Source organism: Pelmatolapia mariae, linkage group LG14, assembly GCF_036321145.2.
Source record: "Pelmatolapia mariae isolate MD_Pm_ZW linkage group LG14, Pm_UMD_F_2, whole genome shotgun sequence".
In the NCBI taxonomy this organism is placed as follows: domain Eukaryota; kingdom Metazoa; phylum Chordata; class Actinopteri; order Cichliformes; family Cichlidae; genus Pelmatolapia; species Pelmatolapia mariae.
This window is the reverse complement of record NC_086239.1, coordinates 40,255,332-40,281,543: the sequence shown is the minus strand read 5'-3', so window position 1 is coordinate 40,281,543 and position 26,212 is coordinate 40,255,332. Positions and strand designations below refer to the sequence as shown.

Genomic DNA, 26,212 nt, shown 5'->3' with positions numbered 1-26,212 from the left:
TTTTAGTGTCCTGTGATCAAAGGGTCAAAGAATTTTTAAGTGTCTTTTTCTTATCACTCTGTTCCTTTCATTTATTTAAAGGAATCTGTGTAAAGATTGGTTAGATTCTAGTAAATGCTAAAACTCCTTGTTACTTCCCACCTTTAAACCGTTGTACTCACACCGGCTGTAATGAAATTGGATGAAAAAATGTTATGAAATGATAGTCATAATCCACATGAAAAACACCATCCAAGCCACATTGGGGACCCTACAGCACACACACAATTAGTGTCGGTGCTGCCCTTCATATTGCCGTCACACATTAGAGGGCAGCGACACTTATGTATGAACGCTGCTCATCAGCTTCCCTTCAGTATTCAGTACTGTGATACCACATAGACTAACTCTGGATACTGTAGCTCCTGTGAAAACTAAGGCCTCAAATCAGAAGTCCCTGACTCCGTGGTATAATTCTCAAACACGTAGCCTAAAGCAGATAACTCGTAAGCTGGAGAGGAAATGGCGTGTCACAAATTTAGAGGATCATCATTTAGCCTGGAGAAATAGTTTGTTGCTTTATAAGAAAGCCCTCCGCAAAGCCAGAACATCTTACTATTCATCACTGATTGAAGAAAATAAGAACAACCCCAGGTTTCTCTTCAGCACTGTAGCCAGGCTGACAAACAGTCAGAGATCTGTTGAGCCAACCATCCCTTTAACGTTAACTAGTAATGACTTCATGAACTTCTTCACAAATAAAATTCTTATCATTAGAGAAAAACTTTCCAATAATCATCCCACAGATGTAATATTATCTACAGCTACTTTTAGTACCATTGATGTTAAGTTAGACTCTTTTTCTCCAATTGATCTTTCTGAGTTAACTTCAATAATTACTTCCTCCAAACCATCAACGTGTCTTTTAGGCCCCATTCCTACAAAACTGCTCAAAGAAGTCCTGCCATTAATTAATTCTTCAATCTTAAATATGATCAACCTATCTCTAATAATCAGCTATGTACCACAGGCCTTCAAGCTGGCTGTAGTTAAACCTTTACTTAAAAAGCATCTCTAGACCCAGCAGTCTTAGCTAATTATAGGCCAATCTCCAACCTTCCTTTCATATCAAACATCCTTGAAAGAGTAGTTGTCAAACAGCTAACAGATCATCTGCAGAGGAATGGCTTATTTGTGGTTCCTAGAGTATTTAACGTAGAATTGGAGGCAGAGCCTTCAGTTTTCAGGTCCCTCTTCTGTGGAACCAGCTTCCGGTTTGGATTCAGGAGACAGACACTATCTCTGCTTTTACAGATATTCAATTCAATTCAATTCAATTCAATTCAATTCAATTCAATTCAATTTTATTCATACAGCGCCAAATCACAACAACAGTTGCCTCAAGGTGCTTTATATTGTACGGTAGACCCTACAATAATACATATAATATTACGCAAGAAAGGGGTTTCTTTAATATGTGCATTGAAGGACATATCCTGTCAAAAATGACTCCAAGTGTCCTCACAATGTTACTGGAGGAGGAGCCTGAGTTAGTGCGTGAGGTTGAGAGGTAGCGGCTAGATATAGTCGGGCTCACCCCAACACACGACCTGGGCTCTGGAACCAGTCTCCTGGACTCAGTCTGGAGTTGCCCCTGGTGAGAGGCGGCGGGCTAGGGTGGGTATCCCTAGTATCCCCTCGGCTTGCTGCCTGTATGTTGGGGTTTCTCCCAGTGGAGGAGAAGGTTTGTTCGACGCATAAGCGCAGACGACAGTCGGGACCCATTGCCCAATCCAGAGGCACAGGGTCCCGACTGTCGTCTGCGCTTATGCGTCGACTGGCAGTTCAGAGTACCCAGCCTTCTTGGAGTCCCTGGGTGGGGTGCTGGAGGGTGCTCTGCCTGGGGACTCTGAAGTCTCCCAGTTGGACAACAATGCTCATGTGGGCAATGACAACGACACCTGAAGGGGACTGACTGGGAGGAACGGCTTCCCGGATCTGAACCCAAGCGGTGTTTTGTTGTTGCACTTCTGTGCAAACCACAGTTTGGCCGTAACGAACACCATCTTCAAATCAAATCAAATCAAATCACTTTTATTGTCACATCACATGTGCAGGTACACTGGTACAGTACATGTGAGTGAAATTCTTGTGTGCGAGCTTCACAAGCAACAGAGTTGTGCAAAATACAATAATGTAAAACAAGCAAAATATAAAAATGGCTAATCTAAAAAGTAATAAATATATGTACAATATGTAAAGGTATATACATTACTGAATGTGTATACTAAATATGTTTTTCTACGTGTGTGTGTTTGAGTGTGTATATAGTATGTATATACATGTTTTACAAATGAAATAAAGTAAACAATAAAATAAGATATATAAAATATACAGAGGTTGGTATGTGCAAAACAGTGGTATTTATATACAGTATGGAGTGCATAATGTTGAAGTTCCAGTAGTGAGGGTGAGGTGTCTATGAAGTGTTCAGCAGTCTGATGGCCTGATGGAAAAAGCTGTCTCTCAGTCTGCTGGTACGGGACCGGATGCTGCAGAACCTCCTTCCTGATGGTAGTAGTCTGAACAGTTTATGGCTGGGGTGACTGGAGTCCTTGATGATCCTCCCCGCTTTCCTCAGGCACCGCTTCCTGTAGATGTCTTGGAGGGAGGGAAGCTCACCTCCAATTATCCGTTCAGCACACCGCACTACTCTCTGGAGAGCTTTGCGGTTGTGAGCGGTGCTGTTGCCGTGCCAGGTGGTGATGCATCCAGTGAGGATGCTCTCAATGGCACAGCGATAGAAGGTCCTGAGGATGCGGGGGCTCATGCCGAATCTTTTCAGTCTCCTGAGAAAGAAGAGGCGCTGCTGCGCCTTCTTCACTGTTTTGTTTATGTGTACTGACCACGTAAGATCCTCAGCCAGATGTACACCAAGGAAGCGGAAGCTGCTCACTCTCTCCACAGCGGCGCCGTTGATGGTAATGGGGGTGTGTACTCCTCTGCACCTCCGGAAGTCCACTATCAACTCCTTTGTCTTTGCGACGTTGAGGGTGAGATGGTTGTCTTGACACCAGTGGGTCAGGGCGCTGACCTCCTCCCTGTAGGCCGTCTCATCACCGTTGGTAATAAGACCCACCACTGTAGTGTCGTCCGCAAACTTCACAATGATGTTGGAGTTTCTAGTGGCCGTGCAGTCGTAGGTGTAGAGTGAGTACAGGAGAGGGCTCAGTACACACCCCTGTGGAGCACCAGTGTTCAGTGTGATGGGGGATGAGGTGGTGCTGCCCAGTCTGACCACTTGGCGTCTGTCAGACAGGAAGTTAAGGATCCAGCTGCCGAGGGAGCTGCTCAGTCCTAGATCCTGCAGTTTCCTGTCCAGCTTCGAGGGAACGATGGTGTTGAATGCTGAGCTGTAATCTACAAACAGCATTCTCACATACGTGTCTCTCTTCTCCAGGTGTGACAGGGCAGCATGGAGTGTCAGGGCTATGGCATCATCAGTGGACCTGTTGTGGTGGTATGTGAACTGTAGAGGGTCCAGTGAGTCGGGTAGTGCAGAGCAAACGAAGTCCCTGACCAGCTTCTCGAAGCATTTGCTCACGGTGGGGGTCAGGGCTACAGGTCGCCAGTCGTTCAATGAGGAGATGGTGGAGGATTTGGGTACAGGGACGATGGTGGCCATTTTGAAGCAGGCTGGGACTACAGACAGAGAGAGGGAAAGGTTGAAGATGTGTGTAAACACTCCAGCCAGCTGAGCCGCGCATGACTTGAGGACGCGGCCGGGAATCCCGTCCGGACCAGTAGCTTTGCGTGCGTTCACCCTCCTGAAGCACTTCCGCACATCCTCCTCAGACACAGTGTGCGCACTGACGTCATCCGCGGTGCGCACACTGTCCGGTCTCGTGGTGTTCGCTGTGTCGAATCTAGCGTAGAATACGTTTAGATCCTCACACAGAGAGGCCGTGGTCTGCGGTGTGCTGGTTTTCCCTCTAAAGTCTGTGATCGTGTTTAGTCCCTGCCACATACTCCGAGGGTTGTCAAACTGTTGCTCCACCCTGTCCCTGTACTCACGTTTGGCTGCTTTGATCGTCTTCCGGAGTTGGTAATGTGCGTGTTTGTAGTCCGATGTGTTCGCGGAGGCAAAAGCGGTGCTCCGTGCCGCCAGTGCTGTGCGAACATCTCTGTTAATCCAGGGTTTTTGATTTGGGAAGGATTTAACTGTTCTGGATGGGACGACATCTTCCACGCATTTTCTGATAAATCCGCAGACTGAGTCTGTGTACTCATCAATGTCTTTAGCAGCCACGTGAAACATTTCCCAGTCCGCGTGATCAAAACAGTCCCGCAGCGTAGACTCCGATTGGTCCGACCAACGGTGCACCGCCCTCAGGGTTGGAGCTTCCTGTTTCAGCTTCTGCCTGTAGGCGGGCAGGAGCAGGATGGAGCGGTGATCTGATTGGCCGAATGGGGCGCGGGGGAGGGCTTTGTATGCATCCCGGAAAGAAGTGTAGCAGTGGTCAAGAAGCCGGTCTCCACGAGTGCTGAAATGGATGTGTTGGTGTAGTTTTTGTGAGACTTTCTTCAGGTTACCCTTATTAAAGTCCCCGGTCGTGATAAACGCCGCCTCTGGGTGTGCGGTTTCCTCACTGCTGATCGCGCTGTACAGTTCCCTGAGTGCTCGGTCAGTGTCGGCTTGTGGGGGAATGTAAACAGCCGTAATAATCACTGCTGTGAATTCCCTCGGTAGCCAGAATGGCCGGCACTTAACCATCAGGTACTCCAGGTCCGGTGAGCAGAAAGATTTGACCGGGTGCACGTTCGCATAATCACACCAGCTGTTGTTGATCATGAAACATACACCACCGCCTCTGCTTTTCCCAGTAAGCTCCTGTGACCTGTCCGCGCGGTGCACAGAGAACCCCGGTAGTTGTATTGCGGAGTCCGGTACCTTGTCCAATAGCCAGGTTTCTGTGAGGCAGATCACGCAGCAGTCCCGCATCTCTCGCTGGAATGAGATCCGTGCCCGAAGCTCGCACAGCTTGTTCTCCAGAGACTGCACATTAGCCAGTAATAAACTGGGTAACGGTGGTCTGTTAGTGCGCCGTCTCAGTCGAACCAGAACGCCAGATCTTCTCCCTCTGCGTCGGCGTTTGCGGCCTCCACGGGCCCAGAACAAAGGCGTCTCAGGTGAGATGAATGGGGGGTCTGCAAACGGAGGGTCCGTGTTGCAAAACTTGAACTCCGGAAAGTGATGAGAAAGTCCATCTTTTATGTCCAGTAAGGTTTGTCGGTCGTACACAAGGAGACATGTGCTACTCGTGAAAAAATAAAGAAAAAGTAAAATTAAACACAAAAAACAGCTGTTGCTTGGGGGAGCTCGCGACGAGGCTGCCATACTCGGCGCCATCTTAAACATCTTTGACCATAAGTGTTCCATAAGTGCACGTGGCACCAGGACACTCTAGGCGGCAGGTCAATGATCAATTTTATAATCGTTTCACAGACCTGCGGTTATATGTTTTGGACACTTGGGTAAAGAGAGGGGCTGAACCATCAACTGATCACCACCTGGTGGTGAGCCTAGCAGAGACCCCGGTCCGCAAGATCTGCAACGCACACCTACTACTGAGCTTCAACAGCATTCCGAGGGAGACTGGGGACATTAAGTCCGAATGGACCATGTTCAGCATCTCCATTGCTGAAGCTGCTGCACTGAGCTGCGGCCGCAAGGTGGTTGGTCCCTGTCTTGGTGGCGGACACCATAGGACACAGGCCTCGAGGGCCGGTGTCCTGCAGGCTTTAGATGTGTCCTCGATCCAACACAGCTGATTCAAACGGATAAATGACCTCCTCAACATATCTTGTAGTTCTCCAGAGGCCTGGTAATGAATTAATCATTTGATTCAGGTGTGTTGACCCAGGGCCTGGAGTTGCCCACCCCTTCCATAGGTGAAGGGAGCCACCAAGCTGAAAAAGGAGTCCTATCGGGCTTGGTTAGCCTGTGGGACTAGGCAGCTGATAGGTACCGTTCACCAGGTCTGTAAAGTCAAACAGTATGACTGTGGTACATGATACAAAAGAATAAAAACTTTATGTGAATAACTTTACTCTTCTTAAATATAACTCATAAAACAAGTAAAAGTACAAATGTTTACAGACTTCCTTAGTATGTTTACGCTTTCGGAGTGATTTTAATTGTGTGTTAAAGGAGAAAGAGATTAGGAGGTAAAGCAGAGGATGCAGAGTCCATTATCACCTCTCCTGCATGAAGTCCAGGTGCTGGTTTTCCAGTGTGTGCATCTGATGGCCCAAAGCTGACTCAGAGCTGTAACACCATCAATGGCTGCAGTATGGAACAGATGTGGGTGTGTCCTCATCTCCCAGAGGAGTCCAAATCGTCATCAAACAGCCCTACAGACACAAAAACGTGAAAATATAAACAACCAGACTATCAGCAGTGATTTAACTACTTTAAGACCTCTGTGAAAATCATTTACAGTATATATCACAGAATTTAAGGCCTTTATAATCACAGAGCATACAGAGAAAAGTACTAAACTGAATCAATTTCAGCTTTCGTTTTTCATGATGTATATTGTATTAATAATTAAATTTCATTATCTGTGTCTTTAGCACAAATTTGCCACACAGGTGTAGATACTGTAGGTTCAGTGAATGCTTAAATTGTACTGATTAGAATATACTGGACATTCAAAGCTAAGATTCAGCGCACTGTGTTAGTCACGGCCAGGAGGATCAGCTGGACGCTGATCGGCGGTTTCTATCTTTCTCTCTCACTTCCACTCTCTCTCTCCTCCTTTCCGTCGCTGGGGCGGAACTCATTGTGGGTTCACGCCCTTGGCCCACGCCCTCGGAGAAAGGAAACACCTGAGCCTAATCAAGGTTATCAGCATTTAAGCCAGAAGGTGACTGCTGTTCTTCACTGGATCGTTGTCTGCCACGCGTTAGTGAAAGTCAAGCCACAGCAAGTTAAGTTGAGTGTTTCTTTGTGCTTTGTATTTAACCCCGTCTCCCTGTCTACAGACTTCCTGGATTCTTCCCCGTGTGATTCTCGAGTGGCGAGTGTTGGAGTGAGAGACTGCTATCATGTGTCTCCTCCACATCTCATGATTGCAGCAAAATTAACTGTGCAACTCAAGATTCATTCCCTTAGAGCTCTGATTGACTCTGGGGCAGAACAGAACTTTATTGACGCCTCGCTGGCGCTTAAGTTAAATATGAGCATGGAGCCTCTGCTGCATTCACTTCAAGTTACAGAGCTTAGTGGTCAGCGTCTCCCAGACATCACTCATATCACAGAACCTGTTTCCCTGACTCTCTCTGGTAAGAACTCTGAAGCCATACAGTTGTATGTGTTTAAAGCTCCTCTCACGTCGCTAGTCTTTGGTTATCTCTGGCTACATCAACATAACCCTGTGATTGACTGGAATAAGGAGAGTATCCTGAGGTGGGGAGAAGAATGTCACATGTCCTGCTTAAAGGCCGCCACGCCTTCCGTGGACCCGCTAACCAATTCCCCGCTGTCCGAGCCGCCAGACCTCTCCTCCGTACCGCCCATTTACCATGACCTTAAGCAAGTGTTTTGTAAGGATAGGGCACGTTCGCTTCCCCCTCACCGGCCATATGATTGCGGGATTGACCTTCTCCTGGCCGCACCACTCCCGACCTGTCACTTATACAGCCTGTCTCAGCCTGAGCGTGAGAGCATGAGAAGTACATCAACGAGTCACATACCGCAGGTCTCATTCACCCCTCATCATCTCCCGTGGCCGCCGTCTTCTTTCTTGTTGCTAAGAAGGACAAAAGTTTACGGCCCTGCATAGATTACCTAGGCCTCAACAACATCACCGTTAAAAACAAATATCCTCTCCCGCTTTTAAGCTCTGCGTTAACTCAGCTTCTCCAGGGGGCCACCATCTTCACTAAGTTGGACCTGTGCAACGCCCACCATCTGGTAAGAATACAGTGGCTTGCAAAAGTATTCGGCCCCCTTGAACTTTTCCACATTTTTTTTTTGGGAGGTTAGGTTGGACCCATCCTCGTCCAACCTAACCTCCCATATGGAAAAGATATATATAAATCTTATAAAGTTTGTATCTGTCTTGTGTGAAACTTGTATGAAAAGCATACAAGAGTGAAAACAGATATAAGATCCCTTGAAAAATTATATAATGAAACTTGTATGTTTTGGATACTTACTAAAAAATATATGAAAGTAATGGCCACTTTCATGAGTAAATCAGGAGATCGAGAACTACTGGCCATCAAGCTCGCCCTGGAAGAGTGGCGTCACTAGCTGGAGGGCGCTGCCCAGCCATTTGTGGTGTGGACTGACCACAAGAACTTGGCGTACATTCGGTCGGCTAAACGACTCAATGCTAGGCAAGCCAGGTGGGCCCTGTTCTTTACCAGATTCCAATTCACTATTGCCTACAGACCCGGTTCCCGTAACGTCAAGCCCGATGCTCTCTCACGCCAATTCACCGCCTCCGAAGACACAGCTCAGGACTCCCCCATTCTTCCTCCCACGTGTGTTATTGGGGCCCTGACCTGGGAGATCGAGTTGGCGATTAGAGAGGCTCAACTGACTGAACCAGATCCTGGAACGGGCCCTCCAGGGCTACTCTTCGTCCCCTTGTCAGTGAGGTCACGAGTGCTACATTGGGCTCATACTGCCAAGTTCACCTATCACCCTGGGGTCCACCGCACAATCACCTTTCTTCAACGCTTCGCTTGGTGGCCATCTCTCACTAAGGATGTCATTGCCGCCTGTCCGACCTGCGCTCAAAACAAAAATGTCCATCAACCATCTTCCGGTCTCCTCCAGCCTCTACCGACTCCAAGCCGCCCCTGGTCACACATTGCTATTGATTTCATCACTGGTCTGCCCGCCTCATCTGGTAACTCAGTCATCCTCACCATTATTGATCGCTTCTCTAAAGCTGCTCACTTATAGTCGCCCTCCCTAAGCTCCCCACTGCTCTAGAGACCGCCCGGCTCCTGACTAACCACGTTTTTCGCCTCCATGGAATCCCCGCGGACATCGTTTCAGACAGGGGGCCGCAGTTTGCGTCACGTGTCTGGAAGGAATTCTGCAACGCCCTTGGAGCTCAGGGCAGTCTCTCCTCCGGTTTTGCACAGTCACAGGTTCAGCTCTCCGTTTCGCTGCAGGGTCCCTTCATTCTTCACATATGCATGTTGAGCCGAGTGTAAATCCCGAGGCTGAACGGCCTTTGTACAAGCACACACGCTTCCTAGCAGGGCGAAGCTATGAGCTAGAAAAATCTTGGCAGACAGCCTGTGTCTGTCCAACCAATCAGAGAGCTCCTTACATCCCACGGTGTGGCTAATTTGCATTGCGGCAGGATTTTTAAAATGAAGTTGTTAATCCAACTGCGAATCCAAAAGTTAATCCCTGAGCAAACAGGAAAGGGAAATGGATTTTGAAATGAGTGGAATCACCATTTTTAAAAGCAATTTGAAAATCACTTTATTAAAGTGCAATTCGAAAAAGGTTTTTGAAATTAAGTTTTTAAAAAGCATTTTGAAAGTCAGTTAATGTGGAATTCAACAATGAATTTACAAATGCAGAATTTATTCTAAAATTCATTATTTGACAATGAATTCTTTATTTCGATTTGCGTGGCTCTTGTGGTCCTCCACAAAAAAACTAGTTCATGCATTTATTACTTCTAAGCTGGACTACTGTAATTCATTATTATCAGGACGTCCTCTCTCCAGCTCTCCAGAAGAATTTAACAAGATCCATGTTTCTGTGAGATTTGGTTGGTAAGAAGTGAAGAGCACATGAAGGTAATCAGAGAACCACATTAGGAGTATTTTTATTTTATTTTCAGTATGAGTGAAGCTGCGACAGTAATACACAGATGAGGCATCACGCTGTCGTCAACCATTTCTTTAACAAAATAAAAGCATCTGCATGGAGCCGAATGCGCAACAGCAGAAACAGCAGCTCCTCCTCTCACATAAACATCTTTAATCTCCTTGAGTAGAAAAATAAATTACCTCAGGCCAACGAACAGTCAATGTGACATCAGAACAAGCTCAGCTCTGTTTTATTTCTCAACAATATTTAAAATAAATATCAGCAACAGCTGCTTCTACAATCTGTTTAACATAAAACATCAAGAACTGGATAAAAATAAAAAACAACAGATTTTACTGTCACAAATAATTAAAAAGCTACAAAAAATATTTGGCATTTTTACACTAAAATAAATAAAATAATTTAATTGTCCTGCCTGCCGATTTTATTCATTTAAATTTGGATGAAAAGAACAGATGGCTGAACAACAACAACAACAACAACAACAAAATATCCACACGAAAAGAGTATTCAGGGCCAACTCCCATAATGCACTGCTGCTGAATTAAGCAAACTAACGAGCTCTGCTCACACGTGTCCTATTTCGATATTTCGTTTTGATCTTTTGTTTCATTTTTTCTTTTGGTCAAACTTTTTGTTTTAAAGAAAATTAATTTGTTGCTTTGTTGCCAGAACATGAAAATAATCTTAAAATAAGATTTAAATGTTTCTCATACACAAACACCACGTCAGGTTTGTCTGACATAAGGAGGTTCCATCACAGCCAATCACACGAAAGAATCTGAAGACTTGCTCTCTGAATCTCTTCAGGGTTCATAGTTCACCAACACCAGACTGAGGCAGCTGCTGCTCTGATTCACACATGACAGGATGTGATGTCATCAACAGTATCAGGTACGAGCAGGCGGTGCTACACCAGGCGGCGAATCAGGTTGTTCTTCTCGGGCTCCAGGAACTCATCCACCAGGGCAGCGGTGACCTTCCTGAGCTCCTCCTCTAGGGTGGACACCTCGCTGCAACACAGAGAGGGTGATGATGTCACAGAGGCCCCGCCCACACATCATGAGGTCACACATGAAGTTTGTTAGTGACATTAGGACCTGACGTAGATTACTCTTGGACTTTATCCTGTCTGCTCTAAATAAATTTGTACAAACGTCACGGTTCTATCAAACTTTCTTGTGGTACACAGATTTTCTCTGAAACGTCTGTGGATCTTTTCCTGTTAGCAGCACAGTTATTGAGCTCACAGATCAGAGCCAGTTCAGCTGAAGGCATCAACACTGCATGAAAAGAAAGCTCCATCAGTCAGCTGGCAGACCACAATTCAGATCAGTGTTATTTACACAGCACCAAATCACAGCAACAGTCGCCTCAAGGCGCTTTATGTTGTAACGTAGACCCTATAATAATACATACAGAGAAAACCCAACAATCATATGACCCCGTATGAGCAAGCACTTTGGCGACAGTGGGAAGGAAAAACTCCCTCTTAACAGGAAGAAACCTCTGGCTCAGGGAGGGGTGGGATAAAAGACATGCTGTGGAAGTGCGATCGGCACCATGCAGTCTTCCTCCAGGGCATTAGGACTTAATCTCAACAACTTTTACCGGTGAACAAGTGTGCTGTGACCTGCGTTTCTGGTCTTCCAGGAAAAAACTAACTTGTGTAGGAATACACATTACCATTGACAGGACATTTGAGCACTTTAAATTTAAATCTTATTCCATATAAAACCCAAAATGTTCTTAACAGCTGTGTGAGGGGGGCTGAGGGTCCGTCTCGTCTGTGCTGCTCAGTCTTGGTGATAGCTCTGTTCTGTCATTTCCTGTGGAAAATGAAGCTCATCACATCCACAGATCTGTTGTTGTCAACAGCTATAATAACGGTGGCTTAACTTTCATTGACTTCAGCTCTTTAAATAATACTTTCAACATTAACTGGACCAAAAAGCGTCTTAAAAATCCTACGTCCAGCTGAGATTTCATCTCGTGCCATCACATTTGCTCTGTTTAGGTGGCCTGGAGTTTATCCTCCTTTGCAACTACAATATTCACAAAGTCCCAGTGAAGCGCTCTGGGGTTGGAGGCGTGGCCTCTGATCTACAAACATGTTATATTTGGAACAACTGTACAAGAATACATCTCTGGTTTAATAAAGGGGGTGTCCAAATTCATGGGCTGCATCCTCCTGAGGCCGCATTTGTAGGCCGATTACGTCACAGCGATGCGCCGAAGGCTGTCCAAATTCGTAGACTCCTCCGAATGCAGCCGACAAATGCGTCCTCCTTCTCCCTGAATTTGACCTATCCCAGAATTCATAGCGCAGCCCAGCCAATTCCAGTTTCCAACAATGGCAGCAGCCACTTAGTTTTAATATTACTCTGTGTCGCAAAATAAACTTTTAAGATATTTTCAGAATGTAGCTGTGTAAACTTCAAATATCTGCAGATTTATCAAGATATCACATATTTGCAAAAGCGCTCCGACGTTTTTGGAGACGTCTGTTACCCACCAGCTCGATAGCTGACCGGGGCGAGAACAACGAACTCCCGGCACATCGTTTTCAGACCCCCGCGGTCTGTCGCCACTCAGGTTAAAAGTAATACATAAGTCACTTAGATAACTTAAAACTGTTATTGTTGGGCTTCTTTCAGTGTTTGATTTGTTCCTGAGTAAATCGGTTTGGCTGAGATCAAAGTTATTAGATTATTAGATTAAATAAAACTTTATTAATCCCCCGGGTGGTTTTCACACAGCTGAATAAACGTCAAACAGAAAACTGATTAAACAGAAGTGTGAGACGGTCGAGAGTTTACTCCAGTGTCCTGTTATATTTTAGATAGCAAGGAGCAGACGGCCGAGTTTATTAAACTCCACCGAGACAGCGGTGACGCTAATCTGAAGGTTAGACCGTCCAGTTTCACAGCCGTTTACTTCCGGCCTACCCGACCTCCTGAGGACCCGGCCCACGTAGACCGCGAAGGCCGGGTCCTCAGGAGGATGCAGCCCATGAATTTGGACACAGCTAATGTGTTCTCCTTGTAAGTGAGCTGTTTAACAATTATGGTTTATTACGCTCAGAGTTCAATAAGGACAGAGTTGCTGCTCAGAGGTGTGACCCCCCCCACCCCCCACCTGAAAGTGCAGGTGGATAGAGCCGTCAGCTCACTGACTCTGATGCGTCGGCGGGTCCGCGCTGTGTTTACGTCTTTTTTGAGCTAGATTCTGAGCTGCAGGTTTCATCTCTCAACAACCAAAATTCACTGAACCAGCAGCAAAAGAAGATCCAAACTACGCTTCACATTTGATAAATGTCGTCATGAATTCCCTCTGACTTTTGCTGTTTTGCTTCCACCACGATAAAAACTTCCTGCACAGCTCTCTGTGTGTACTTCAAGAACAGTTTCCCATCTCAAATCTGTTTTCTGCAGTATTCATTCACTTATTACCCACCAGTCTACTGTTGTTTACAGCGCTGTCGGCTGCTGTCTTTTTTTTTGGTTTGTTTTTTTTACTTAAATGACCTCGGACAAGAAAGCCTAATTTCTGCTGTTCAATACTGAAGAAATTTAAACTTTCAGAATTTTAAAAAGTTATCTGCTAATCAGAACAGGAAAATCTGCTTCATGTTTTTCTGTTTTATTCTCAGTGACTTTGACACAAAGACACCTGCTGTGATGCTCACACCTCTGATGAAGGCTCACAGTGTCAGTACTGATAAATGATCAGAATTATAATATTTTTGACTGTCTGAGGCAAAACTGAATCGAGTTGAATGGATTATAGAAATCAGTGATGATACTCAGCCCTAGTGAGCAGCCTAGGCCTGACAGAAGTGCCAAAGAGTGTCAAAGCACTTTAAGCACAAACACTTTTTCAGTCACGTGTATTTCTTGTAGAAATGTGCTCCAAATAAAGAACTTTGTGTTGACAAGACTGTTAGTTGATCATTTACAAATCAATATCGTCTGTACGGGCAGCAATTTCCCCCCCAAAAAAGTACACATGTAAAACTGCGGTGTTCAGCGACGCGGTTGAAAAATTTGGGTGCGCCTAACTTTTTTTGCACTGCGCACCAGTGTAACCGCGGCAAAAAGTTAGTCTAGTAACTCTGCTGCTAACGTTTCATCTCCATCACAGACAAACAGAAACGAGGAGCCGACCTCTGCCCTGGCGCTGCGCAGAACTCGGTGTAGTACTTGATCTTCGGTTCGGTGCCGCTCGTCCTCAGCGTGGCCACGACGCCGTTCTGCAGCGTGAAGGTGATCATGTGACTGCTCCTGGACACAGGAAGAACCTGTACGGGAGAACACACCTGAACACACCTGAACTGAACAGGAGGAACTTGAGGAAGAACAAGACTGCATCTCACAGATCTGAGGTCTGGCTGACTGCTGTCGTATCCCGTGGTAACATCTCTGACATGAGCGATCTGGACGCCGCCGCACGTCTTCGGGTACGAGCCGCTGCCGTCAAAGTTTCTGATGCGGCTGAAGATCCTCTGGATGGTGGGAGGGTCGTTACAGATGATGTAGGAGGTTTTGGACACGTGATACCCGTACCTACAGACAGGAAGTCACACTGAGGATGACTGTCAAAATAAGAGCAGAGCACAGCTTTCTGTCCAATGTAGTTTTAGTAGTAGTTTTGTCGAGATGTTTTTCAAAGGATTACAGTGGTCCCTCGCTATAACGCGGTTCACCATTCACGGCCTCGCTGTTGTGGATTTTTTTTTTTTGTGCAATTTTGCATGCTTTCTTTGTTTTGTTTTGCTTTTTTAAGCACATTGTGTTCTGCATCCTGATTGGCTGTACACTATTGTCAATCACTCTCCTCCGTGCCGTGTCTCCTGTACAGTACAGAATGCATTCAGCTTGTCAAACTCACATAAATCTTCGATCCTAGCAGTGTGACTCTGAAGTGCAGTACTGTATGTTTGTAAGTGTTCTCCCCGAGAAAAACAATGTGGAGGAAACGTTTTGCTCAAAGGCTCCTGCCGTAGCACCCAAAGGCAGAGGAAGATGCTACCATCACACAAAAAGCTGGACTTCTGGACATGCTAAAGGAAGGTAGAAGTTACTGTATTTTTCTGATTATAAGGCGCATTAACGAAACAAAACAGTCAGATAAGTCAAACTTTACTCAACTCATTCCTCTGCTTCCGTACCATTGATTCATTATTGATTCATTATTGATTCATTAATGTTGAATTCCCTCACAGCTGCTCTATTCCATGTTCTGGACCTGAAAACAGGGTTTGATCTTTGGTTTCATTCTATAATACTGGACTTATTTTTCTACGAAGGTTTGAACTTTGACAGTTTAAAGAAGAGAGAAAAGTGTGAAAATGTTTGTGCCTGTCTGAGAAAAGTGTATAAAGTGTGTAGTGAGGGGTTTTACGGCCTTAAAACATCTATAATTATTGTAAAAAATAAAGTTGGCTACTTTGCGGGTTTCACCTATCGCTGTTTTTTCTTAAAACATAACTCCTGCGATAAACGAGGGAGCGCTGTAATTCTATTTCTTTTCATTTTTACTTCCTGAATCCACTTTTTAAAAATATGCAGATTAAAGAGCCACGTGTCCATAACATGACATCAGCCTGTAATGTTTTATGTTTGAATGCACCAGTATAAAAAAAAAATCAGTTGTCCTTCTATCAACACTTCCTCTGTCACTTATACACGAGCCTGAAACTAAAAGAAAAACTGCAGTCATGATAATTCTTCCTGTTTTCTGTCTTATTTTAAAATAAATACATTTAACTGGATTATTTTGTTGATTCTCTGAAAAGGTTTACTTTAATAAAAGGACAGTTCTGGGTGTTGTCGGTGTCCCTGATGTGCTTTAAGCCTGATTGGAGGATGCGCTGCAGCATATGCGCTGCAGCACATGCTCTGCAGCGTCTGCTGCCCCCTGCTGGTGATGTTTCTGTTTGGAGGGTCATGCAAACAAACGGAGGGTTTGAAATATCTGGACTGAGTAACGCACACTGGTGTGTGAGTGTGTGTGGACCAAACTGTGCATGGGCATTAAGGGACACGAAATAAAGTCCAGCATAGAATCTTTTTCACTTATTGAAGCAGGTCAGTAAACGTCACACAGCTCGACATTAAATGACAAGTTGTGATCGTGATGTTAGAGCGGTGCCTGCAGTCTTACGTCTGGTAGATGTTGTGCAGCTGTTGGCTCAGACTTAGGTGCTTGTTGTGAAGGTAAGCGGCCATTTCAGCCACGACCGCCGCCGAGCTCACGCCGTCCTTATCCAGGACTGTGTCCCCACAGAGGAACCCTGAAGAGATGAAGGGACACCTGACAGTTTCCCTTCCAATAATCCTTTAAACACAGAACGAATTCAGTTCTCCAATAACCATCAAAGGGCCTTTATACTGTAAAGGACTGTGCAGCAACACAGGTAGCTGCTCTGTGTTGGTACAGGGCATTGAAGATGATCACAGTAGGTGGATTATCCTTAAACTCATCTACTGTGACGAAGTCTACTCCCCACTGCTGTGTAATCAGTTACTTTACATTTAAATCAGACAGTCAGACAGGAGAGGGTTTCCAGCAAACACTGCTAACTGCTCAGTTTCTACGCCAAACGTCACAGCGAACTTAGTTACCGATGGACTCCTCGAAGGAGAAGATGACTCTGCTTCCTGTTTTGGACAGCTCGTGGATTCTATTCCCGATCCATTTAAAGCCCGGCAGAGTTTCCTGTTGAACACAGAGAAACCATCATCGTCTTACTTCCAGACACTGGCGTGCTCACTAACACCTGAGCGTCTGACCTCAAAGTGGAACCCCTCGATGCGAGCGAAGGCCTGCAGGATCTTCGAGGACACCGTGGTCGCCAACATGTAAATGCTCCGAGCATCTGCTGGTTCAGAGTGGTTCTCCTTCCACGTGAAGAACATCCACCAGCCCAGCAGGGCCGCCAGCTCATTACCTGTGAACACCTTCCAGCCACACCTGAAACACAGGTAAACTAGACCCTGAAACCAGTTCGATACAGGTGAACCTGCAGCGCTGCCAAATACTTTCGGCTCTGAAGTGCCTTTGAGCAAATATACCCGTCAGACTTCTCTGCTACAGCCAACCGGTCAGCATCAGGATCCGTCGCCAGGACGACGCGGGCGTTTTCCCGCTCTGCCAGAAGGAAAGAAAGTTCCTGGAAAACAAGACATCGGATAAGCGAACGACAAGATTCGGTCATTTGTGAGCAAGCGAGACGGGAACCCGACCCACCAGCACGGACTCTCCCTCCTCGGGGTTGGGACAGCGCACCGAGGAGAAGTTGGGGTCGGGGTCTTTCTGCTCCGGAACGGCGATCGGTGGGGGGAAGCCGAACACCCGGAAGGCCTGCTGCACGAAGGCGTGGCCGACGCCGTGGAAGGAGGAGTGGACGAACTTCAGCGGGGAGCTGCTGTTCAGGTCCCTGAGACGCATCAGGAAACATGTTCTAACTTTGGTGCTCGGGGTCATTTTAAAGGTCAAAGTTCAACATTTTCTGACGTCCTTATACGTTCACATCCTGGCAGAACATCAGGGGAACGTGTCACTCTTACCGCAGGTTCACTAACGTTTATTTTAACGACACAAACAATCACGCCGTGAAACCCAAAAGTGGGGCTTCAGATCAGACCACCTCACTGTGACATCACCACGTCCAAGCCAACAACGCCAACCACACGATAACGTCACTGATTTTTCACTTAAACCTGAAAAAGAAATGATTATTTCCGCTGTAAACGCTCAGCGGTTAGAAATAATGATCATCTTTATTCATGCAGCAGTGGAAACAGCAGGTGGTCTGACGAGCTGCAGATGTGACTCATGAAACATGCGCTGCAGTCCTCCAACGAAACACCTGAACTCATCACGCTGAAACCTCAGCCTGCGGTCAGAAACATCGTCCTCCATTTTCACTCAACCATTGCTGGCAAACAGCTTCTGACATCAGCAGAACAACACACGCTGTGAAAATGAGGAAACTATAAATGACTTTTCACATATTATAAAAACCACGAGCAGGCATCTACTAATCAGGAGGTTGGTGGTTCAATCCCTGCTGCCGAAATGCCCTTAGGCAACATACTAACCCCAGGTTTCTCTCTGATGCTATAAATCAGAGTATGAATGAGCTGGACAGAAATCACCGAGGCATCAAAAACGTGCTGTAGAAGAACCATCAGCGTGCCTGTGGAGTACACCGAGAGGAGGAACAGGTGGGCTTACCTGTGGAAGCAGAGGGAGGCGAGCTCATCCATGTAGCAGCTGTTGATCTGGGTCAGGGGGTCGGTCCTCAGGGAGCAGCGATCCACCAGCCCTACGTCCCAGCAGGAGGCGCTCCAGGGCTCCAGCTGCTCCTCTATACATCGCAGGATCTCTTTGTCGTGAGGCGAGGTGATCTGGGCGCCGTTACACCAGTACACCTGCAGGGGGAAACACGCACTCCGCTCAGTCTGTGAGCTTCCTCACTTTTACTTCGCGTTTGAGGCGCAGCTGCGAGCGTGCCCTTACTGACCTTGTATCCGTTGTCTTCTTTTGGATTGTGCGACGCTGTGATCATCACTCCGGCTGCAGCCCCCAGCTTCTTCACAGCGTAAGGCTGTGAAAGGAGAACAGAGCGCGCTCAGTGTGACACTCCTTCATCCTTCAGCGAACGTTCAGTTTTAATAAGTGTTTAAATAACTGTGGCGTGTCTGTGACACCGTCAGCTATCAGGCTGCTGCTGGCGCCGACGCGAGGTCGGCTCATTCATTACAGCCCGGAACACGTGACAACGTGAACATCAGTGAGGTCACAGTGAGCAGCCGGCTGCATGCAGGAAGTGATGCGTTAATGTTTCCTCACCACGTACGGCGTGGGGATGAAGGAGGAGAAGAGATGCACAGGGACGTCTCTGCTCAGCAGCACAGCAGCCGTCAGCTTCGCCAGCCTGAAACACACACACACACACGCACAGACAGACACACAGACACACACACACGCACAGACAGACACACAGACACACACACGCACAGACAGACACACAGACACAGACACACGCACAGACAGACACACAGACACACACACGCACAGACAGACACACAGACACACACACACGCACAGACAGACACACAGACACACACACACGCACAGACAGACACACAGACACACACACGCACAGACAGACACACAGACACACACACGCACAGACACACACAGACAGACACACACAGACAGACACACACGCACAGACGCACACAGACACACACAGACACACACGCACAGACACACACAGACAGACACAGACAGACACACACAGACAGACACAGACAGACACACACAGACAGACACACACAGACAGAGACAGACAGACAGAGACAGACACAGACACACACAGACAGACACAGACAGACACACACATACAGGTTAAAAGTGTTGGTTCTGCTTCATTAACTCTGATGTTTGTCCATAAAAAAACAAAACATTAAATCCTGATTCTTTAACATTTTTACAGTTTTTAAAAATCAGGAAATTATGTCAGAAAATATCCAAAGAGAACAAAACATTGAAAACATTTATGAATATGTATGTTCTTTAAGTAAATAATGAAGAGTTTTAAAGAAAAATGCCTGAAAGATTGCACATAAATGAAATATTGCAGAGTGGTGATGGTCATCTGTGTGTCGAGGGACGTCCGTGGACTGGTGGGACTGGGTCGTCAGCGCATGTGTGTCTGTGTGTGCCACCTGTGGCTACTGCAGCCGCTCTCCTCCTGTCCTCTGGTGTCGAAGCCCACCACGACGCCTCTGCCGCTGAAGTCTGCGAAATACCGGCACAGGTAGGAGTATAGGCCCTGCAAAGGAAACAGGAAGTGGCTCGGGTCAGACATCGGCCTACCTGAGCCGGCCATGTTTCCTCCCTCTCTCTCACCTGTGTGGACTGGATGACAGTGAGGTCGTTGATCCGGTTGAATCCCGCTCCCATCGGCGCTCTAAGCCCGGCAGTGCCGAAACTCATCCTGCTGCAGAGTCTCCGCCTCAGGTCATCGACACGTCCCGCCCCCACCAGAGACTCCACCTGAGCCCGGGTCCACTGGTTCTGCAGCACAGCGTGGAAAACCATCACACCTCTGACCACACCTGCATAGGTAAAACCACACCCTCAACTCACAGCAGCTTTCACACCTCACACACACACAGTGACACACACATACACACACACACACAGTGACATGCACACAGTCGCTCACACACAGTGACAAGCACACACACACTGTGTTATCACTGAAGCTGATTCAGGCGCAGACGTCTTGTCCCTGTGGTGAGGACATGGATATCTGGGGATGACCTTTTCATGCTTCTCTAAACATTCAAACTAAACTGCACGGCCGTCATAAACACCTGTGGAAGTCCAGGTGAATACGGTCACATCACCTGGCTCAGGTGAGCTGCCCAAGTGTCTTCAGCGTTTCAGCCCTTCTTCATAAACACACTTGTCCAAAGCCTTCGCCTGCTCGGCCTCACAGACTGAGCATGTGCAGTGTGCTTACAGACACACAGGAGTAAGGACGTCTCGTGGGCCTCGTTAAGCCGACCGCTGACACCAGGAGGGAAACGTTCTCACGCTGCACTGTTTGCTGTTTTTCAGCCTCGCTCTTTAATCAAAGCTCTTAGAACAGTCTGACCTCGGCAACCTGAAAACTCTGGACTCAACTTTTTAAACTACCCGCCCCCCAACAGGGACGTGAGCGCCCTGTACTCACACACAGCCAAGGTCTCAGTGGAGGGACGGCTGCATGGAAGCCACTGATAAAGACGGGAAACAGGGAGGTTCAGGCTGTGCTGAAGGATAAAGGTGCTCACACCAAATATTCACTTTGAAGCGTGTTAGAAACGTACAAACTCAGCTTCTGTCTCTGACATGTACAGAAATCAGACACATATAAGGCAGCACACTGTAAAGACAGCTGCACGGTGCCGTATGTGGACACGTCACGGACAGGCAGCCCTGGCCCTCAATCTTCAGTTAAACGTCTAAGAGAGATATGATGACCCATTTGAGGTCACGTCCCTCAGAGGGTGGAGGGTAGTGGTGCAACGGATCACGGTTGAGCTGTGATCCGAACCGATCCCACTCCACGGTTCGGCACGCACGTGATCCGAAGATTCGAAAAAAAAGTATGTGTATGGTGCGCGTGGTGGGTCTGTCAAGCGATAGTTATGGTCAGCGCTAGCGGTCCAAGTGGAGGAGCAGAGGAGTTTGCAGTATTTAAGCAGCCCTTTGCTGCCCAATCCGACCGGGCTAAAGCTATTACAAAAGCTACTGGGGTGTTTAGCTGCAGACGGGAGGCCGTGTTCCTTTGTGCAAAACAAGGGGTTTAAAGTGTGATGAATGTGCTTGAGCCACGCTATGATATCCCGTTTGCGTCCACTTTAGTGGCAAGATCGTTCCAAGCATGTATGAGCAGGAATAGATTTAAGTTATGGCTGAACTGTCCCAGGCATCTTCTGTTGCCCTAACTACTACAAATGGGTGGAGCTCCAGGGCAACGGAAAGCTACGTGACCGTGTCCGCTCATTATATCACAGCAGAGTGCGATATAATGAGCGGTACGTATTATTGTAGGGTCTACCTTACAATATAAAGCGCCTTGAGCGACTGTTGTTGTGATTTGACGCTTTATAAATAAAATTGAATGAGTGGTAGAGACAAAACCCTGTACTGCCCTATATTGTACCATAATTTTTTTTAATAATTGTGTGGAATGAGTCTTGAGTTGAATGTTTTTAACAGGCAAAAAATACTTAAAAAGTTAATAAGTAAATGTTACATTTTTGTCTTTTTTCTTTTTTTGCTGATCCGAAAATTGATCCGATCCGATCCATGAGATTTTTTTGATCCGTTGCACCACTAGTGGAGGGTGTTCAGTCTTGGACCTGATGCAAACCTGAAGCATACTGTGAAGCTGAGCGTGGGAACACCTCAGGAACCTGTCAGGTGTGAGGAAACCTTATTTCCACACAGTGCAGATATTTATTTGTAAAGAGCAGGAACTCCGTGAGACGGTTAAACGCTCTAACAGGCTGATGAAGGCCGTACGCCAAATCATTCCTGACCCTCCACTGTGACACGTGGATCACAGATTATGATTATTGTATCTGTGGCCTGCTGGAAATGTGCAGAGAGGACGATGACTGCACGCCTAATCTCCCGACAGGCACAAACACAGGAAGCTGAACCTTCACAGAGGTTTCATTAAAAACATTAAATGAGATTAAGATTCTCACCTGAGGTCACACTCTGTGGGTGATAAAATATCACACATATTTAGAAAAGGTGCCCGGTGCATGTTTGCTGTACTCTGTGGTGGGGTGCTCACTTCCTGTCTTCATTAGGACGCACTCTGAGTGAAGGAGTCCCTGCAGGCTCACGGGCCTCGGAGCATCGGCTGATCTGCAGCTGATGCCCCGAGAGGCAGAAGGACGGACCTCATTCATGTTTCTCTGCACACAGGATAAAGATAGAGTCCAAACGGCGAGTGGGAATCTTTTCCCGGCTGCTGACATTTAAAGCGCAGTTCAAGGCAGCCGTGACCTTTACAGACCGCACAGCTCTGAACACTGGGAGGGCGACACTGGGGAGCGAGGGGGGGTTCAAACCCAGTCCAGTCTGAAACACTGTCACAGTGGACTTCCTCTGGTCTCCTGCCACGCAGCGTAGCTCCGGGTTTCTTCTTGAACATGGCCAAAGTTTCAAACAGCAAGGATAAAACGGTGTAGCTGGGATTAACCTTTGACCTTTCTGAAGCGAGACATTAGCACTAACGAGCACAGGCAGGTCTTGCTCACAGTCAAACGGTTGTAGTTCTTGCACAAAGTTGCACCACGTCTTTGTTCTGCAACAGGATGAACCAGCGAGGTGCTGAGGTGTTTTAGAGAAGTCCTCACTCTGCCTTCTTCTGCAGACGGGACTCTGCTCCACCGGCGTGCACCAGTGACCCATGGTGACCCATTCCCAGATCCAAATCCTCCGCCAGCATCCAAAACCTAAACTCGTCTGACTGTTCACCATAGGAGTTGGAGTTCCTCAGGGATCGATCCCAGGTCCTCTGATTGTATATTTTGCTGCTGACGCATACACAAGATTGACCCACAATAACGAGTCTAAGATTAAAGAAAACTGAAACAAACAGCTTCATGTAAAGGACCTGCACGGATGGTCACGGTGTCAGAGCTGAAGCTACAGTGCAGCCTTCACAGACGTCATCAAACACCCGGGTTTTTCTCACTGTGCACATTACAACAATAATTACCTGCTAGATGGCTCTTCCGAAACTGTACAAAAAGGATGGACTTGGCCACCTGGGGTCACCTTCTGGTTCCACATTTTAATGAATCTGGTGCCACCATGCTGGTTTGGGGGCCAGAAGTGACCATGTATGGATGAGGAGGTGGCACGAAGCTTATTTTTCATTTGCATTTAAAGTTAAAATGGTTCTAAAACATGTTGGCTTTAAAATGTGTTTGGATCTGAGCGTCATCCAGCAGCTCACAGTGACCTGGTTCCTGAATAAAGATGAGTAAAGGATCAATATTCACCCATGGATGAATGTTTATTGACCGGAAAAGCCTTTCTGACTCAATCTGCTGAGTCACGCTGCCGGTTAATCCTCCGGTAACCTACAAAGGTAATCTCCATCACGCCCCGAGCAGCCGCGGTGCTCCCGCCAGCCGACTTGCAGCTCCGCACTGCGGCCACCACACACCCTCTGACCCGGAGACAGACTCGCCTCCCGCCACCACACAACTCCCCTTTAAAAACTGCTCATTTTACTTTACTTCATTGTTTCGGAAAATAATTCAAGGAGGAAATACGTCTTACTAGATTTTTTGGGGGCTAGCTCATTCTACTTGTTCATTCGGCTCACAGTTTCAACCTAAAGTCTTAAACTGACTGTTATAGTTCAGACCTGCTGCAACACCGGCTTCCCGTCTTCAGGCTGTATGATGTTTATGTTTAATGACAAACAGTGCTGCTTCATGAAACAGTTTGTATGCCGATTTCTCCACACAACCACAATGATCTATAAAACATAACTCATAAACATGTTTCTGTGACATGTCCCTGCCCAAAAGTGGTGATATTTTGAAGCGACGGATTTGTCAGGGAAGTCTGGTGCAGCGCTCGTCGCTTACACCCGGCTTGGCTTTCTGACTAACGGGCACAGACTCACCCTGTCCCAGGCTAACCAGTGCTGCACCGCCTTGTCAAGCTTCGGGTCGCCGGTCCTCTGACACCTGACGTTGGCGTTCAGATCTCCATCGAGTCCGTTGTCGTCCTCCATGCTGACAGCTAAGGCTCAAAGAGCCGCACGGCCATCTGTCTGCCCGCTGTTAGAGGCTATTAGCTCCCCGGCGGTTAGCGCCTCAGGCTCGGACTTCTCACACACACCGCCTGCCTGTTATGGCTGCTGCGGCTGAGCTCTCTCCAAAGTCGTGTATAACTTCCCACGCCGAGGCCAAACGTTAGCGAAAATTACGCCAGATCACCGCTGGAGGCCGACAGAAGCTGGGCGATAGCCCAGAATTTTCTTTCTTACTTAAGTTACACGGAAGTTCACAGAGACCGGCAGAGGCAGGGCTCCTCATTTCCGGTTAGTTAATAAAATAAAAGCTTCACATGAAGCGGCACAAAAGAACAAAACCTTTGTTTTCATTTGTTAGTGTCTATGTTGTTCTTTAAATATTTCACAGCATTCTCTGATATGATTAATGTGCTCTGGGGTTTAGAAAAAGTGTTTAAAATTCAAAGTAAAAAATTAATTTCCGGTACATTTTTGCCCAACTGACGCCAGCTTTATGAGCAGTAATTGTAGAGCAGGGGTCGGCAACCTTTCTGATGATGAGTGCCATCTAAAATTTCCTCAGAAGTCAGTGTGCCATATGATTGCATTAGCAATAAATTTAATAACGCTCTATATTAACAGTTACACACTATATAGAACAACAGAATTATATTTGTTTGCAGATGTTTGCAGCTATCAGCGAATAGTTATCAGCTATTTTGAAACAAAAAAAGACACTTTTTATCCATAACAGCAAATGAACTGTACAACAGAAAATGCTATTTATGGTCTCCTCACAACAATGATAAGAACAGTAAACTGAGCCAATATGGCATGTTTGTTAATACAGAGATACACATGTTAATGTGATCTCTGGTCTCCCACTCAGAGACACTGGTCTCCGAGTGTCCAGCATTCAGACCTGAGGACACTCATGTGAGAGAAAATCTGCTCACACAGACATGTAGAGCCAAATACTGTCAATAAGGCCTCTGCAATGTTCTGAAGACAGTTAAACTTGTCAGGTAGTGATGTCCAGCAGGTGAAAATGCAGCTCCATGAACACGCACAGCTGTGGATTCCAGCTGCTTCAATGTTGCATTAACTGGCATTAACTCAGCCAGTTAATGCGAGACAAATCCAGCTGCTCATTAAAGCTTTCTGGTTTGATCAGAAAAGAAAACATTGGTCCATACACCTGAAAGTCCTGAAAACGCATTGTGAATTCTGTCTCGAGTCTACGGATGTATCCATGTATCTCCGCGGTGCTGATGCTGCGCTGAGCGGAAAGCTCCTGAAGCATTTGAAGAGTCTGAATGTGGAAAGCTAACAACGTCCCTCTCACCAGTAGGCTAAGTTATTTTTAGCCAATTACAAGTTGAATCTGGCAGTTGAGGTTATTAGCTAAGATACCGTCATTAAGAAGCGGCACAACTAATGTGTCTATGCAAGCTAATTTGCGATGTGCACCGCTGGCCCGGCCATTTATTTTTTAATGCACCTTCTCAGATTAATTCACTGCGTGTCGTGCCCAGGGCTGGACTGGGACAAAAAATCGGCCCGGGCATTTTGACGAGAGACCGGCCCACCAGGTATTAAAGCCATAAAGCCTTTGAATGAAAACAAACACTGTTGTGACAGTGATGTACAGTCTTGTTGGTATATGTATGATTTTAGACATTTTACGTCATACTAAAAACTTTGGTTGTAAGATTCAGATAATTATTTATTAAAAGCGAGACATTTTTAATGAGAATAAGAAAGAAAAGTATTTCTTTGTGCCCCCCTTTCCCTGTTAATGCCCTACCTGGCCCCCTGGCAACACTTTGCTAGACCCGCCCCTGCACAGTTACCAGCTGTCAGCTACTTAGAAAAGGATCCTGGTGTTATTTGTCTCTCAGAAACAGTTCATAACTTCCCTTCAACTCATTCATGTCACCTAAAAGGTAAACCTGTTTCTCCATCACCTGTTCAGCTCTGATGATTCAGTAAGGACATCTCCTGGTTTCATCTTCATGTTTCCC

The 26,212-nt window shown here is 46.6% G+C and overlaps 1 protein-coding gene across 2 annotated transcripts; it reads right to left on the bottom strand.

The window, feature by feature from the left end:
- Positions 1-9,833: 9,833 nt before the first annotated feature.
- pgm2l1 (phosphoglucomutase 2-like 1) lies at positions 9,834-24,467 on the bottom strand. 2 transcript variants are annotated; one of them, XM_063494404.1, is made up of 14 exons: positions 24,078-24,467; positions 19,775-19,942; positions 19,591-19,697; positions 18,710-18,794; positions 18,381-18,464; positions 18,092-18,288; positions 17,102-17,291; positions 16,927-17,024; positions 16,645-16,825; positions 16,477-16,570; positions 16,016-16,145; positions 14,226-14,415; positions 14,017-14,150; positions 9,834-10,863 (listed from the first exon to the last, which is right to left on the bottom strand). In XM_063494404.1, exons 1-14 carry the CDS (start codon positions 24,186-24,188, stop codon positions 10,761-10,763), a joined length of 1,872 nt encoding a protein of 623 aa, XP_063350474.1. In that variant the 5' UTR covers positions 24,189-24,467; the 3' UTR covers positions 9,834-10,760. The 2 variants fall into 2 exon arrangements, with proteins under 2 accessions (XP_063350474.1, XP_063350475.1); XM_063494405.1 differs by having other exon boundaries at positions 19,775-19,983; positions 24,078-24,181.
- Positions 24,468-26,212: the final 1,745 nt, after the last annotated feature.